This window comes from Ischnura elegans, chromosome 3, assembly GCF_921293095.1.
Source record: "Ischnura elegans chromosome 3, ioIscEleg1.1, whole genome shotgun sequence".
NCBI classification, from domain to species: domain Eukaryota; kingdom Metazoa; phylum Arthropoda; class Insecta; order Odonata; family Coenagrionidae; genus Ischnura; species Ischnura elegans.
Window position 1 is genome coordinate 102,909,929 of NC_060248.1, and position 17,109 is coordinate 102,927,037.

The 17,109-nt window shown below is 37.9% G+C and overlaps 2 protein-coding genes and 1 long non-coding RNA gene across 3 annotated transcripts; 2 read left to right on the forward strand and 1 right to left on the reverse strand.

Moving 5' to 3' along the window:
- Positions 1 to 915: 915 nt before the first annotated feature.
- On the reverse strand, positions 916 to 7,424 carry LOC124156270. The gene is made up of 3 exons (XM_046530701.1): positions 6,590 to 7,424; positions 6,308 to 6,424; positions 916 to 1,420 (listed from the first exon to the last, which is right to left on the reverse strand). Exons 1-3 carry the CDS (start codon positions 6,869 to 6,871, stop codon positions 1,139 to 1,141), a joined length of 681 nt encoding a protein of 226 aa, XP_046386657.1. The 5' UTR covers positions 6,872 to 7,424; the 3' UTR covers positions 916 to 1,138.
- A 1,213-nt stretch (positions 7,425 to 8,637) lies between these two features.
- Positions 8,638 to 12,499, forward strand: LOC124156271 (yrdC domain-containing protein, mitochondrial). Its single transcript, XM_046530702.1, has 2 exons — positions 8,638 to 9,391; positions 11,863 to 12,499. Exons 1-2 carry the CDS (start codon positions 9,188 to 9,190, stop codon positions 12,391 to 12,393), a joined length of 735 nt encoding a protein of 244 aa, XP_046386658.1. The 5' UTR covers positions 8,638 to 9,187; the 3' UTR covers positions 12,394 to 12,499.
- A 2,531-nt stretch (positions 12,500 to 15,030) lies between these two features.
- LOC124156272 lies at positions 15,031 to 16,983 on the forward strand. Its single transcript, XR_006864295.1, has 2 exons — positions 15,031 to 15,744; positions 15,867 to 16,983. It is a non-coding gene; the product is annotated as an uncharacterized LOC124156272 (long non-coding RNA).
- The last annotated feature ends 126 nt before the right edge of the window (positions 16,984 to 17,109 follow it).

Here is a 17,109-nt window from a genome sequence, read left to right on the forward strand (position 1 = left end):
ATTAATTCGAATTATGTATATGGTTCAAGACTATAGGCGAGGATGGAGAATCAGGCTGGTCAAGAATTGGTTGAGGTATGAGGCAAGGTGGTTTGCTGATTGATGAGTGCACTACATATAAAGAACTTGGTATAGGAGCCATGAGAAGAATTAGGGAAGGTATTTACGTGGGTGGATAGGTTATCTAGTAAGACTTTTAGGTGATTAGGCATTATTTAGCTATGCGTATGCACATGCTTGTAATTACCTTGAGCAAACAGTGAATGAAATATGACTTGAAGATAAATCTTTAGAAAAACCAAGTTATATAGTTTTTTCAAGCTTAGGGAGCAAGGAGATTGTAGTTTATACGTAAGGTAGAGTTGCATTATCAAATTCGGTAATTATGAAGAGCCAATCTCTGTGCAAAATACGGAAGACAAGTTTAGTAGAGAGACTAATCTGGAGGTGGCCCTGGTGTGGAAACATAACGACTGAGAAAGGATGATGAGAGAAAGCTGGACACATTTGAAAAGTGGGTATGGAGGAGAGGGAAGAAGGAAAGATGTGAGGAAGTGCTACAAAATGTGGGCAAAGAAAGGAAACTTCTATAGAAGAAAGAGGGTATTGATGGGTTGAAACCTGAGAGCTGGGTGGACCCTGGAAATGCTGATATAGGAGCGGATGTAAGGTAAAAGGGGAAGGAACACAATTCATGGATGGTATGTAAGAGGCTTATTTGTGAATTTAAGAGTGAAGTGGGAGAGTTTAGAGTGATTCATTAAGTGCTAAATAAAAACCTACCTTAGCCAGCAGAATACCTTTAAATATTTCCTATTTTAATTTTATTTCACATTTATAGTACTTTCATATGAAACATTCTGTTAATACCAATTGGCTTCTTAGCTCAATCAGTCTAACATAACTATGAAGGAAAATATTTAAAACTATTTTTTTATTAAGGAAGGTTAGCATCATACTCATATCTCCAAGTAATATAAAAATAATTCCATGGTGGCATAGCACAAATTCTATGAATGTGTGAAAGATGAATGATAACAGGAAAAATAAGGAAGGAATATTTTACATTGTTTAAACTACATATTAGGTAAATGCACTGAAATATGCTCCTGACAACAGAATAAAAGTAAAAGCAACTTCAAAGTTTTTCCTCATCTTCAAGCTCCTCCAGCTGCGCCTCCAACAATACATCAAATATTTTTTTGGTTGTAAGGAGCTTTCGGCGAGGATTTTTCAAACCATCGAGGCCATGACTGATGAACTTTGCCAAATTTAATGAAGAGGATTCAGCAAAAGAGGAATTTGATGGCTTGGCTACTTTATCTTGAACTTCCTCAGATTTTGATGCACTATCATCACCTCTATCCATTTTAAGTTTCTTTGCAGGAACTGCATGTGATTCAACTAGGGTTGACTCTTCCTGCCATTAGAATAAGGAAATAAATTACAGTAAAACCTCTTTACATCGTAATGGAGGGGACCAAAATTTGGGCAATTTGATGTATGGAGGTTCACTATAGAGAGGTTTTAGTGGAAGGCACCATTTTTTCATATCCTTGGGAAATGAAAGGTGCTACTGTCTTTTTAATCATTAAATAACTATATTTAAACATATATGCATGCATAAGTGAACATATATTTACAGTTATACATTAGGAAAAGGATTACACAAAGGTAAAGTAACTAGTTAAAGAGGCCTTTTTAGAAAATAAATTAGTTATTGGTTTTGCTTAAAATTTTTTTTCAAACTCTTTCGAAATAATGTTTTCAATTACATGAGCACTTTTTAATGTCATTTTCACTATAAATAAATCACTAGCTGTTTTCGTTAATGCCTTTTGACCTAAGAAATTATTCAATTTACTAATAGTGTTCGGAGGAAAGTACAATAGTTTTATATTTCTCAACATAATTTCTTCATCCTCGTATTTCACTGCCTGAGTGTTTTAATTGTGCAGCCTAGATAGAAAGTTTCTTATGTTTTTCCTTGGTTGTTTAAAATAGATGTCAGGGTGAATGATGGCTTTCCAAAGGTCACTGCTACATCTTCCTTCTGCCAGCCCTCATTGATGGCTAGAGAAATAGCTAATTATGTGGTAATGTCAAGTAGTCGCCTTCTTTTATTTCTCGAATCCATCATCAGCCTATGATTAATTAAGTAATTTTTATATTTTATGGGCAATAATTGAAAATACTCCTGATAATATCTTTTAGAGAACTGATTTATCATTCTTATAACATGTGACTTGTTAAAAATTATAAAAATATAAATAAACATGTGACTACTGCAAAAAATAGACAAGAAATTGAGCACAATTTTGAAAATTTCATTGAATTCTCTCTCTCCAAAATATAATGCAAGTAGTGTTCCGAAGAAAAAATCTGTCAGGGGCACACAAAAATGCTAGGTCTGCGAAAGGACGTGATTTCCCGGCGAGAATGCTGGGCGAACTACTTTAGAATGCGGCGGCGACGGTAAGAAATTTCATTGCCCTACCGCATATCAGCTAATTAGCTGTCTCCTTCACCTAACATTGTCGCGCATGGATTGATGTTCGTCAGTATTGCTAGAAATTGACATCCCGGACTCCCGATGGAAGAGTCAGATTTTGTGGCATAAATACGCAGGCAAGACATATGACGCTAAGCGCAATAAATTATAAACTACGATCGTTCACAAAAGCATCGAAAAAATTACCAAGGCGGTAGTAAGAAAGTGCTACACTGGGAAATGTGGGAATGAAATAATTGCAAAATTGTATTTGATTTATTTCGAGTCGCAGTATATTCATGAAATATTTTCGTTTTAGAAGCAGAAGTAGCAATGCGGTCGAGTAATTCTGTCTCCATGGATGGGAGTGAAGTTGGTTGAAATATTTTCGCCAACAAGTGATTATAAGCTGCGCTGGTCGCCTCTTTTATTAACTGAACATTGTATGTAGGCACTTACAAGAAAATAAAGCCATAAGTAAATGAAAGCGATTGCTATCGCAAGATTTTGACCATGATTTGAGAGAAAACAATGTCTTCTGTCATCATCATCATTAACTGCCACTTAATATGATTAGGAGAGTTGGATGCCTTTTTCTTATTTACTGCTAGGTATGCTCTCATATGGAACAAAATGGACCAAACTAATGGTTAACGTGAAAATTATTAAAGGTGTATAAGAAAAAATAAGCGTGAAACATTTATCGCTGATAATGTCATTCCATGTTCGTTATCGCGGCTGCATTGATGGTCTCTAGTTGTCTCGGTACGAAATGCGGAGGTAGTTAGGCCGTCTCGGGGGTGTCTCGTTGCTATGATATATAGAGGTTTTACGATATAAAGAGGTTCACTATAGAGAGGTTTGCCTATAAATTTACATGTAAAACTGACGGGACCAGAGGGTTGGTATGATGTATAGAGGTTTTCGATGTAGAGAGGTTCACTACATAGAGGTTTTACTGTATAACAGAATTGGTGAATATACTGTAAAGCATCCATATTGTCATGATAATATAATCCATACTAACAGGTATTTTATAATACTACGCTGAACTCAACAATTCACACATTTTGTGACAATATATTACTCAAGTAAAAATTTCTCCCTTGAAACAGAGCTGATTCTGGTCTGAAACTCCACTGAATGCGCTCAAACTGCCTTGAAACAACCTTGTCACTGCACTGCACTGCCTTGTCCTCAACAAGAAAAAGAGCACTCAACTGAAACTCTGATGCCATTCTCCCTTGCAAGTCCATTGAATTTGAACTGCTTCTCCCTTGCTGCATATGTGCCCCACTGATACTGAACTGGACAATAGGCTCAGACCAGGCCGAATTTATGACACCACTGCGTCTCTCTTGCCGCATTTCTTTACTGCCTTGCCGCAGAGCTGCGGCAGCATTGGGTATCCCCTCTCCCTCATGGATTTGAACTGCTTCTCCCTTGCTGCGCGTGTGCTACCCATCATGAGATTTGCCAACACACGGAACCCTTCTACCAGACATATACGCGACCCCTGTTTCCAGCGGCAATGTATTTTTTAAATTTAGCTTTTGGCAACACGTATACCTTTTCCCATGCGTCAAGCTGTCGGTTGCCGTTATTTCTCTCAAGTTGCTAGGAGCGAGGTGAGCGTGGGTTTTAGCATGAAAAGATTGATGGCATAAATATTTTCCCGGTACTTCGACGTTTGTTAACGGCAAGAATTAATCGAAATTAAGGTGAAGGGGAGAACGAGGTCGGTGGTGGTGACTGCAGTCATAATTGGAGGTAAGCGTTTTAACTTCTCTGATGGCATGTTTATTCCTTCCATGTTTAGCCATGAGAACGTTGACATTGAATTCGTGTTTTAATCCAGGCACGTTTAAGGATTTCAAGCTCCTTTTTCGGGGGTCATGCAGCCAATAACGAATTCTTCTTTCAACGCGTTGGCGACTGCCGTCCACTTTTCCTGCCTCATGGATACCCCGGACGAGGAGGATAATACACCGACCGGTCATCAATGCTGCGGATGCCGCGCCGTCCGTTAGTCATCCTGCGGAGGACCGGACTCAGTGAGCTTGAGCGGGCTTTCGAAGAAATAAGGAATGCGGGTATGTTTCACTATAGTGAAATGTATATTTACTGCTTATACTTATTAGTTACTGCTGAATGTTTTGGAATCTTACGTGGTTTTTGTTTGGAGTTCATACATAGCCTAAGTAATGAGTCATCGCTTCGTTTTTCATTTAACTATGATGCAAAGCGCATGCTTCCTCAGTGATAATTTAAGTTTTGCTCTCTATAATTTGAATGGTTCACATTAATGCACCATATAACTAATAAGCCAAGTAAAGGAGAGTTTTTCATGTGCAATTTTGCTAATTTGATTTTGAGTTAAGTCGTTTGTGACTCTCATCAGCCATGTTTCTTCTCTTTTTCAGGAGCATCTAACCTCCATGACTTCTTTCATTTGGAATATTTTTGTATGTGCTTTTAACAGTTATTAATTTATTGATGTATTTTCATGTTCTAATAAATAGGGTGGTTTCCTATTATTTTTTTATTGCCTAAATCGAAAGATTATTACTCCTGGAGTACGTATTTCGCGCTTTTAGATTTTTAAATGACGATATCTATTTTTCGCGATTAAATGAAAAGTGAAAAATTTCAAGCGCGCAAAAACGCGACGCATAAGTAGGAAAGTCCGTGCGACGCATTTCTGGTTCCCCCTCTCTCCTTGTGACGTGACCTTGATCGAGACTCTGAGCGCTGATAGGACGCAGGATGCTAGCGGATAGCTGAGTACCTTGCTGAAAGGTAGCGCTTGGCTTAAAAAAGGTTTATTAATACCTTATCAAACGAAGAAAACTTTCCGACCTTAGCCAGTTTTAATAGGTGATTATTAAGACATGTTTCCCTGAGCTCTGTGCCTCATGCATGCATTGGTAACCTCAGACGATGTATAACTCCTATCCTCTCGTGTAGAAACTAGGTCCCTGTGACGTCACGCGGAGTGGAATCGCATGGGCGCCAATCTGGCCTTTTTCAAATGAGGATAAAATTTGACCCTTGCCATTCGTCTAAACCTGTATTTCAAAAACCAAATAATTGGTGTATTATGAATACACTAATAGTGGGTAACGAATCGCAATCAATGCCTATCGTTTTCTTTGATGAAGGAAACTACCCTATTGTGTCTTGAAAAATGTTGTGGTCATTGCAGTTATAATAACTATTGTTGATCGCAATCATCTATCCACCCTTTATCTCTTATCATGCATGCAAAATTGTGGGAGAAATCTGTTATGTGATCATCCACTGTTGGCTGGGTTGCGCAAGTTGTGACTGTGTTTCATATGATTTGACAAGGGAATTTTAATGGATTGGGTAGGGGAAATGTATTCAGCCAAACAAGGGAGTTTCAGCCTGGCATACAAGGGAGTTTCAGCCTAGCTATCCAATGGAGTTTCAGTCTAGCTGGTAGCCAAGGGAGTTTCAGTCTAGTTAGTGGCCAAGGGAGTTTCAGTGTAGCTAGCCAAAGGAGTTTCAGTTTAGTCAGCCAAGGGAGTTTCATTGGAGTAGCTGGAGTTCTTAATTGCACTGCTACTGCACTGCCATCCCTCTCCCAAACTCCGCTGGTTTGTTTCAATTTCAATGCAGTTTCAGCATAGAAGGAAGGCAGTGAGTTTCAAGGTAGTTTCAGCCCAGTTTCAGTCAAGTTGCAAGGGAGAAATTTTTACTAGAGTACATCTAACCATTCCTGCACTAGAGTGAAATACAGATTTATAGGTTATTATTGATCTTTTAATTATAATAGCCTTATAAAAAACATACCATGTTATCATCCATGATTTTGCTGGTCCAAAAAGAAGAGTCGATGGTCTTTCTGGGAGTCATATGCTCTCTCAAAAAAAGTAAATGCTCGTGGTACCTAAATGTTGGCACGTACATCTACAAAAGATAAAAACATCTATATTAAATTTAGCTTATAGTTATAAAATTGTTTGGCAGTGCAAGAAAATCTGTCGCGAACTTTTTCAATGACTAACACGATATTAATATGGTATCCTCGAGTAGGCTATGGCAGTACGTTAACTGCATTGTATGGTTCATTACCTCATCAGGAGAGCATCCACTTTTCAAAGAAGTCCGTATGCGCTGCTCTTCCACTCCGAATTGACTGCGCAAAGTATTTATCTTTGTCTTGATATCTTGCGTCGTTGTTCCAGGACGGTAAGGTTCCACATGCGCGACTATGTCATGGAGACTCTTTATTCTTAAAAATTTGTTATGGTAATGTACTGATTTATTATTGTATAGGTTATCATGTTTACTATAACTTTCAATAAGAACTGTCGTCGCTTCCAGCGACCACGGGGCAGATGAGTGGCGAGACATTTTCAAAACTTCTGGCGGGCCTCAATGTTTACGACTCTCATTCCACTGAAAACCGAGCGTGGCGTAGCAATCGCTGTTTACGGCTCTGCGATTGGTCCGATTGTTTCAAGGATGGAGATAGGGACGTAATCAATGGTGGAATAAATTACAGGATCTCCTTTAAGCCATCCCTGAAAGAGTTCACGTCAAACGGTCACGCGAGATATCATACGGCATAACCGTCATAGGGCCACAAAATATAATCGTGTAATTCAGGCTCTAGCCACTCAGTCACTCCCCTACGATTCTCTTTATGGTTTTTATCTGAGGGAGTGAGAGTCCTATGATTCTCTTGCGATGGGAGATCACTCGAGTTCTTCCAGTATTAATCTTTTCAATAAGTGATGCGGTCAGTCTTTCATATCACTAATTCTTCAGTCATAACTGTTATTTTGTGGATCTCTCCTGCGAGCAGCGTTATCCCCAACACTTACATTCACTTCACAGACTTTTCCCACGAACCACCAACAAACCCAACAATTCCCTTCTGCCTCCTCAAGCGTTCAGCGGGTTTAGCTCAGTAGCTTAGAGTCAGCTACGCTGATGGGGTATGGCAGAAGAATTCAGCCAATGAACACTAGTCCTCAAAAATCACTAAAGCTGACTGATAAGTAGCGCTTATCTCTCATTCCACTGCTATCCTGCAACCGAATTTTATATCGGTAAGCGGACGAAGCGCGGTTATTTTGAAGTACAAAACATGTATGATTAATATAATATCGAGACTTTATGCATGGGCGTACCGAAGCAAGGGGCGGCTTCCCCCCATAGAAGCAAAAATCGCATAAGCTTTTAGGAAAATCAGGACTGGATTGAAACAAAAGTTTTCAACAAATTTTCTTTAAACCCACGAAAAATGATATTAGTATAATACAAATAATTAAAATTTTTTCGAGCAAATATTTCCAATAGTAATAAAGCGCTGTTATAATTTTCTTAAAATGTCGGCTTCATTCACCTTTTCCATGTTAAAATGTTACAACTTGAACGACTATATGCCTTGCCTCCCGCTATTTTTGCTCCTGGGTGCGCCCTTGATTTGATGGTGTATTTTGTGGGTACATATTTTTTCCATTGTTTCCATAATTTGTCGAAAAAGACAAACCTCGCTTCATGAGTCGCAGTGCCTATGTCATTTTTCTGTCCCTCGGTTGAATGTACATATAGCCTAAAATTATGATAATTTTCTCGTGAACTGTGAAAGTGAGAGTTCAAGTTATAATTCTGTGGATCATACGTCATTTTCGCTGCCCTTTTCGGCGTCTTTTCCTTGGCTATGGGTGCTAATCTTTTTTAATTGATAGTGAAACTTGCAATTATTCTTAGATCAAAGACCGAAATGACGACTTAAGGGACGGGTATCCTTCGCCCATGGTCCTTATATACGGACGGCATATAAGGACCATGCCTTAACTCTCTACAACTCCGTTCCGCCGGCACGATCATAATGGATTCATACGAGTGGGCCCATGTCTCTACAACGATGTTACGCAACCGACAGCATAAGCCTCAAATTTCAAGTTTTGAAAAATGATCAATTATACTTTCCTCTGAAAATATTCAAAGAAGCGATTTCTCCTCCGTGGAAAAGGATAAACGGGAAAACCGGGAGAAATTGAGGTATGAACGGTTTGAACTATGAAATAGAACGAGCGAAAGCGCTGTCACGCTACCAGCGATACTACCGATACTACGGTACAGGACACGACACGGGAGATTGAAAAAGTTGAAGCACGCGGAGTGACAGGGTGACCGCGAGCAGCAAGTGTTCAATATCATTCAATATTCTCCAATGGCTATTTCCTCGCAGTATTACATGTCTCATTTATTAGAAATGTATAGTGGTCATGTAGGTATATAGTTCTAAGAATAGTAGAGCCAAAAACAGTGGGGGCATAGATTGCATTCTATATGAAGAATATGGTCATTCACTCGTGAATATCGTGCACGAATTTGGGTGACGAAATCGAACCGCTTAATGGACATCATGTCTTGTTAAACATTTTCAGTTCGAGTTATGTTGCGAAATTTTTCATGTGATGGCAAAGGAACTCCTAACCTAATCGCATGGAGAGCAATGAATCTCCCGTAGCCTCATCCTAATCACCCGTAATTGTGGATCAGCTTCACTTTGCGTGTTGGTTCACTGCCAATACTACTATTTCTCGTCGTATTCTCGTTATGAGGTTTCATGAAGAACGGTAATGCTGTAAGTTAAACACCATTGTGGCGGAGTTTTGTTTTATTAATTTTTCGAGCGCAAAGATTCATTCATCAATGTCCGCGAAAGTAGTCAAATCTCTGTTTAACGTAGCCAGTCATCTAAAAGAGCCGAAAAACTTGCTAATGTCTCCTGTGGTAAAAGTTAGTCCATCAAAAGAGTCACTGGCATTGGCTGTCAAACTCCTCAAAGATGGTGATATAGTGTCGCTTCCCACAGATACTGTGTATGGAATCGCAGCTGATGCTCAAAATACAAGGGTAAGTAAATTTAATATATATAGTGCATGCTCTCGAACAAATATTCATAATGGAGAACGAGAGAGACCGTAAATAAATTTTTAGCTAATTGACTCAATATAAACTTCGTGAAATAATGCCAAGACATTAGTCTATTCTGGGAAATATTGCCATGCATTTTAGCATGTCACCACTCTGTGGTAAGATTCTCTTTATGGCGAAGTATGAAATAGTAGTGCTTAGTTATTTTCACAAAATAGGATTACTTAACTCTAGTAGGTGCTAATCACCTCGTGCATGACAAAAATGTTTTAAAAGTGTGCCTGAAAGGGAAAGGAAGCTAAGTTGGGGAGATATTAATTTGTAGCAGTAGTTGGAGTGCTGGGTAACATCTATATTATACGGAAGTACCTGGTGGTTAACATATTCTACGTTAGTATCGTAGGATTTTGCTTTTCCATTGGAAAATCTTTCCCTTCCGTAGGTACATCAAATTATGGTTTTGCTAATGATTGATTGTGATTTCGCTAATGATTTGTTATGGTTTCGCCCAATGGACGTCATGGGATTCTCTCATCCCTTTCCTTCCTACCCTAGCCCCACCCTGTAAAGGTTGTCAGGCTCACTTTGCGGCAGGTCTTCCATTCCTTTTTCTCCTTCCTGTGCACCCCCTCCCAGGGTGACTGGACATATAAGTGGAACTACTTGGTTCCCTCATGTTAGTATCCTCTAGGGGCACACCCTGGGGCTCCATCCCCTGTTAGTCAACATATCTACTGAAAAATCTGTGGAATATTCTTCCATTTCTGTAGGAACAGCAGAACTAGTTTGGCTAGTGGTAGCTCGCATTACCGTTATGATGGTGTTGAAATTGTATCATCCCATCCCCTACATAAGGTGATTTGGGTGTTGAAGAAAGAAGTGAGCAATGCGGTGGTGAGAGACGAATGCTTAATCAGTGCCTTCATGCACTGCTCAATTGTTGATATAGGATCCTTCTCTGTAAACTTGTAGGTGCTCTCGGTAAGGAGATGAATCTTCTCCTTATACTTGCGTCTGGGCAGAAGAAAGGTGGCTCCCTGATTTGCATTTTGAAGCAGTGTACGAGATTCCTTGCTGCTGCAGCCAGAAATATGTTGGGCAAACTATATAAGAGCCATCTCAGTCTGACTGAACGAATACCGCAGGGCTCTCAAAAATAAACATTTTGAGCAATCAGCAGTGGCAGAACATGAATGTGCTAATCCTGGCCAACAAATCGTGATTGAAAAGGCTTAAGTCCTTGCCAAAGAAAAACATTATTTCCCTCATATAATTCGAGAAGCTATTGAAATAGAAAAAGTAGCAGAAAAATTTCAACGCAGATGGTGGGCATAGACTAAATACCACCTGGAAAAGACTCGTACACAAAAGCATGCCAAAACATTTATGTATTCATTTCTACATATCACATCCTAGTTCCTTTTTCTGATTTCTCTTAGTATCGTTCTAAGAATGTTTCAATTTTAATCTGCTCCAGGCATCTTTTGGTCTTCCTAGCTGGAATTTTTCTACAATGGATCTCATTTTTTTGTATTTAATTGTTCTAAATTCATCATTTCCTGAATGATCAGATACTTAAATTTCTTTAACTGTTCATGATGAACTGATTTGTTAATGAAAAACTTTGCTGTTTCTACAATTTGGAACTTTATTTTCCTGACTAGTTTCGATACACTGTATCATATTCATAGAACTAGCTAGTCCTATGAATCGAAACTAGCCAGGAAAATAAAGTTCCAAATTGTAGAAACAGCAAAGTTTTTCATTCACAAATCAGTAAGATGGATTTCTACAACGTGAAGGCCTCTACTGTTCAGTTCATGATGAAATTCAAGAGTGATTGCCATAGGTAGACTTCTTTATCTTTAAAATTAGTAATTCCAATGATAATGGAGACTGGCAGTGAATTTTTATATGGATTGCGATGGATAACAATCCAATTATTTTAAACTTCACGTTTCAGCTACTCTTGCTTAGGTAGGGTCTGGTTGTTGGGCATAGCAATCAAGTGAGTCAGCTGTGAGATGATATGTTAAACCAGTGGCGTAATTAAGAATATGCTTTCGTGGGGAATGGTCTGGGGTGGCGACCCCCCCCAGGCAACGGGGAAATTTTTGAAAAATGGCATGCCTGGAAATACATCTTACATAATTTTGGCACTAAAAATTTTACTTAAAGCAGATGCAGTTATTATATGTCAAAACTAGACATTAGTTTTAAATAATTTTTTTATTTCTTTGAGGCTTTGGGGGGATCTATCCCCCCCATAGTTACGTCACTGTGTTACACCAACTTCTATCATATATAAAATTTTTGTTTTTCCCTGTCACCCCTTTAGTCTCTTCAGACGTGTGCTCTCGGCATTCTCTGACTTGCCGATCTAGCCAAACCTGTGAAGTTGTAATAGTAACCATCTTTTTATGTTCATGAAGATATTGTTTTTTTTCCAGGCCATCCGGAAGTTGTATGAAGTCAAGGGCCGTGATGCAGGGAAACCATTAGCTATTTGTGTTAGTGACCCAGAAAATGTTGGGGACTGGTGTAATTTGAGTTATAATATCTCTAGTGAACTACTCCGAGCTCTTCTTCCTGGTCCAGTAACTTTAGTTTTGGAGAGGAAAGATGTCCTTAACTTTGATCTTAATCCAGGAGTATCATCTGTTGGTATTAGAGTGCCTAATCATCCATTTGTTCGAGAAGTGACCCGTAGATTGGGTTCCCCATTAGCACTCACTAGTGCCAACAAGAGTTCAGAGCTCTCATCACTTTCAGTGGCAGAATTTTCAGAAATGTGGGATAGTTTGGGTGCTGTCTTTGATGGTGGCCACCTAGGAGCAGTTTCAGATACATCTTCTCGCCATGGATCTACAGTGGTGGACCTTGTCACTCCAGGATATTTCAAGATTATCAGGCCTGGTTGTGCATTACAGAACACAGTGAAAATTTTGAAATCATATGGGATATTAGAGTGGAATCAGTGACTGATTATGAACTAGGTAATTGCCTTGAATGTGGTAATGATTGTGTTTTTATGTATCATAGAAAGGTCTAAGCAAATAAAAAATATGTGCAATGTTGCTCACAGAATGATTTTCATGTTGATTGTAGCTTGGCTGGAAGAAAATATCTGGTATAAACCATTTACTGTGGAAGACATTAAATTAATTAATATTTATTTTTGATATATAGCAATATAATATAAATTCAACATTATAAAATCAAAGGAGCATTTTATTTTATTTCATAAAATTAGAACAATTTTTAAGCATTTTTATATGTATTTAAAGTTCACCTATTTATCAAATTAAGTTTTTGCTAAATGTTTATTATGTAAACTTCCTCCCTCCCTTCTCCATTATTCCTTGCTTCCCACCTACAATATACCATTTCTAAGCGATGATCTTATTCCAAGTCAGTCTATTTTACATAACCCTTCAGGTCAGGATTGCCTTATGCCCTCATTTTTGCAGATATTTTGTATATTATAATTATAAAATTATTTTGAAACAAAATCTAAACAAGTCATTAACACCTTGCTCAATGATACAACTAAGGCAAGTGCCTGTAAGTCACCTCATGAAGTGGGAATAGTACATAATATCTATGGAGTTTAGGTTTAAGTCCAAATGCTATACCCCATTGTACCTAGGCAACCGTACTTGAGACTCGTCTTCATCTTACCAGATAATATGTCAGTCATCAAAGGTGATGGGATGGTTGCATTTGGGGATGAGTTCAGAACATGTGACAAAATCATAAATACAGTCAGGAAGGAAAGGTAATCAAATCGCCTTAAACAAAGTTAAGTGGTCACATTGCTATATTAGTATCATTGATATTTTTCAAATTCCAATTAAAAACTCGTGAGATTGTTTCTACCATAATTTCCAGGTTTCACACCCTTAATCTTCCTTTTCAGGTACATACTTAGGTTCATCTTGAGTAGGTGAGCATAACAAATTTTTCTGGATTAATTTTGTGAAGTTTTTCAATGGATACGAGTAGTTAAATGATGTGGGTTTGAGGAAGTTGGAATACTTGTAGGCACTCTTTGTTAATTATAAGCTTGGTCACAGATCTTGGTTTGACAGTTTTTGGACTTATTCTAGGAAATGTTCAACTTATTTTGGCTTTTATCAATAAAACACTTGTAGACATGCTGGGAAATAGGTAATTTAGTCTCTTAGAATTACTTTTATTGAGCTTAAAAGCTATTTTTTGCTTGGTTAATTGTGCCATTTAATCATGGAACTTCATTGCTATTTTGTCCTAGTAGGTAAAGATATGGAATCATAATTTTGCGAAGCTTACCAATAAACTGATAGAAGGTTTACTTAATGAGCTAGAAAGTGTATTATGTATGACATATTTTTGAGCTATGGCCAAAATTTGCTCTTAGGCATAATCATTGACCTTTGGGGGATTGCCAGCATTTTGGTTAAAGTAGCATCTCTCTCTCTCTCCATTATGTATATATACCTAGGTATGGCAAATCCTATCCAAGTAACCCTATTCCTGCCTTACTTTGTCCCATGCTATAGGAACAAGTGATATTCCCTCCAGCATTATTTCATCCTTCTTGTTTAGGCCTCATTAATAGATCTTAAAAAAAAAGATGCCATAGTTATTAATTTTAATTAATATATATCTTATGAAAGTTGCATGCGATTTAGGTTACCTAGTGGTGTTTTTGTGAGGTATGCTATTCCACATCGTGTACTTATTTGTAAGATCATATTGGTATTGATAGTGTGGCCATAAATGTTTTGGTTGATACCAGGAAATCTTAAATGAGTACCAGGAAGGAGTCCTCAAGGAAGTCCAAATATACCTATATAGCCTTACTCCTAGGAAATGGGTTTGTAAAATAAAAACAAATTATTAATATTGTTTTATTTCTTTGTATGACAAACTTGAATCTGATTGCCATATTGTATCAAGCTTTCTGTTATATACTGTTGTTTGAAAAACATAATACCCACAATTTTTGCACAAAATCAGGACATTATGTAGAGAATTTTCAGAAATCGACAGGATGCCCTTAAAAGCAGTCTAAACCAGGACTCTCCTAGTCCAACCGGGATGTATAGCCACTTAAAATATTGATTCAAATTGGTATATTAAAACTAACTATGGCATTATGTGGGGAAGGGATGAGATCAAGGGGTTTAAAATCCCCTTAAGTTTTCATAATAATATAGGTCCATCCTCTCTCATTCACCCTCCATACAATACTCCCTTTCCAACGAAACTATCTATGAAAACTTTTTCTGTTTACAGGCTTGGTAAAGTACATAAAAAGCGAATTATTTCAGTGCATGGGAACAAGTAAAAAGTAGGCGATCTCATGGATTTTTATAATGCTCAAAATTATGGCTTATTAAAAAGAACCGACCGAAAAGTGTGCAACTTAACTTGCCCATTCCTCTTCTATTTGTGCAAGTCGATCTTTACCCCTTTATTTTTACGTAAAACCAGGGCCCATGGCACTATTTTTTTCATAAGTAAATGTTAAAGAGGAGAAAAACGAGTGGGTGAAATCAGAATTATATAATCGTCGATGAAAAATTTGACGAGCTACGAAAAAATATTGGTTTTTATGAAATATTACATTCATTTTGAAGTCCATCTCTTTCAAGGATAAAAATAATAAATATAAAAATTCTGTTAATTCTTTTAAGATTTGAGTCGTGTGGTAAATAAAAATATCGGGATTATATATCTGTTGCTGTGGAGCCCTAACTTGAACAATCCGCCTTTGTTATCGAACAAGAGAAGTACGTAAAATTGTATGAGCACAAGTAGTCCACAGTAATTCTAATGTCGGTGCCATAGAGTATAAAGTCCATGTAACAGTACAGAAGTATTCTAGATCGACATCAGTAGAATACTTTGAGCTACCTTATTGATCCAGAATAATCGAAATATTATGGTAAACCTAAGTCCCTATGATACGGTGGTACATATGCATTTAGTGCCATCTAGTGACCAAAGTTTGAACTCGATGTAGTTGCTTTGGTGCATGGTTTGGTACATTTGGTGATTTGGTAGCACTGGTTAACATACGACAATCGCATTTCAAAGAAAGAACCAGAAAGAACGCAGTAACCAGGAATTCTTGCGTTGTCGGCTGGCGTGTGTCGCATTTAAACTTTTGTTGGAATTCAGCCGTTGTATTGGTGAAATTTAGAGTTAGAGTTATTCATGAAGGAAAGCATTTGAACATAGTAGGTTGGAATGACCTTTGTATGATTCTAGGCAGACGTTCACGTCACGTGCTTGTTGAAACTTGCGTTTGCCAGTAGCGGAGGCACGAAAGACTACACAAAACGGTATGAATCTGAGAATTAAAAGTTTGTTATTTCAACTGGTAGAAAAAATTATGGCTTTAATTAGTTTTCTTGAGTCGACAAACGAGATCATTCCTAACGTGTTTGGTCCCATTTGTTTGTAGGAAAATGTTTGGGTGTGGATTCCTGTGATCAAAGAAAATGAGGATATTAAAGTATAATCTAAATCTCGCATTTAATACTCTGAAGTATATAATGGCCTACGGAGTGTCAGCACTTCAAGTTGTGCCGCGGGGGCAGGCGAAACCGGTGAAGGCTCGCGAACAAGAGCAGAAATCACAAGGTGTGCCGGAATGTTCACCGAGCAGGGAGGTCATCGTGGAGAATGGAACTGCTGTCATTGAAAGTGAACAATGTGACGATTGTGATTATTACACAAGTGAGGTAGAAGTTCCTATTTCCTCAGCTCCTGAGGTAGAATATGAGATTGAAGTAGAATCTACAGATAATGCATTTTGTTGTGCTACCACACCTAAATCTATGAGACGCAGTAATTACTCTCTGTCGAGCTATCATAAAATATCCACTATAAATCGACGATCTCGCTTGTGGGCGAAGCAAATGAGAAGACGCCGGCGTCGTATGTCATTTTTTGATGGCGTTCAACGCTACAGAATACGTTATCCCTTGCCCAAACGATGGAGAAGAGCGCCAATACCTGCTAGAGTGGATGTTAATATATTAAAATTGCTTCAAAACAAAAGGAAGCAGCTGAAGCGAGATGGCTTGTATCAGTTTGTATTGTGGAGAGAGGCCCTTAAGGCCGAAAGGAATCGACTCCTCGGACCGAGAAGTGTTTTAGGTTAGAATCTTATTATTTTTTTACCTTCTACCTCTATTGATGATGTAAATTTGAAGTCCTGATAAATCATTATATATATGAGCCTCAGCTATTTAAGTACAACTTGCTAGATTCCACTTGGTAATAATTATTGCTTAGCTAATAAGTGGTATGTGTGACATATCTGAATGTAACACTGTGTGTTATATAGAATATATGCTGTCCAAGCTGTATGGACTGAGATCCACTTCTTGATTGTGTTTTAGCAGTTTTGTTTGGATCTACTTTCTCTCGTGAATCATCTGTAATATAATTGTGGGTGGTTCTGCCTTATGTTCCTTCTCATTGAGTACAATTATGCCATTGTATGTAAGATAAAGTATTTGTGCGATAACTTATGAAATAAAACCTCCAAGTCGATTTATTTATACCTTGCAAAACCTGTTTTATTTCACTTTCATGTTGCAGAAATTTGCCAATAATTTTGTATAATGTATCTTGTGGGTGTTACATTAATTATAGCCTCAAAATATTGAGTAATTTACCCTTTAGAAGCCTTGAAGTGA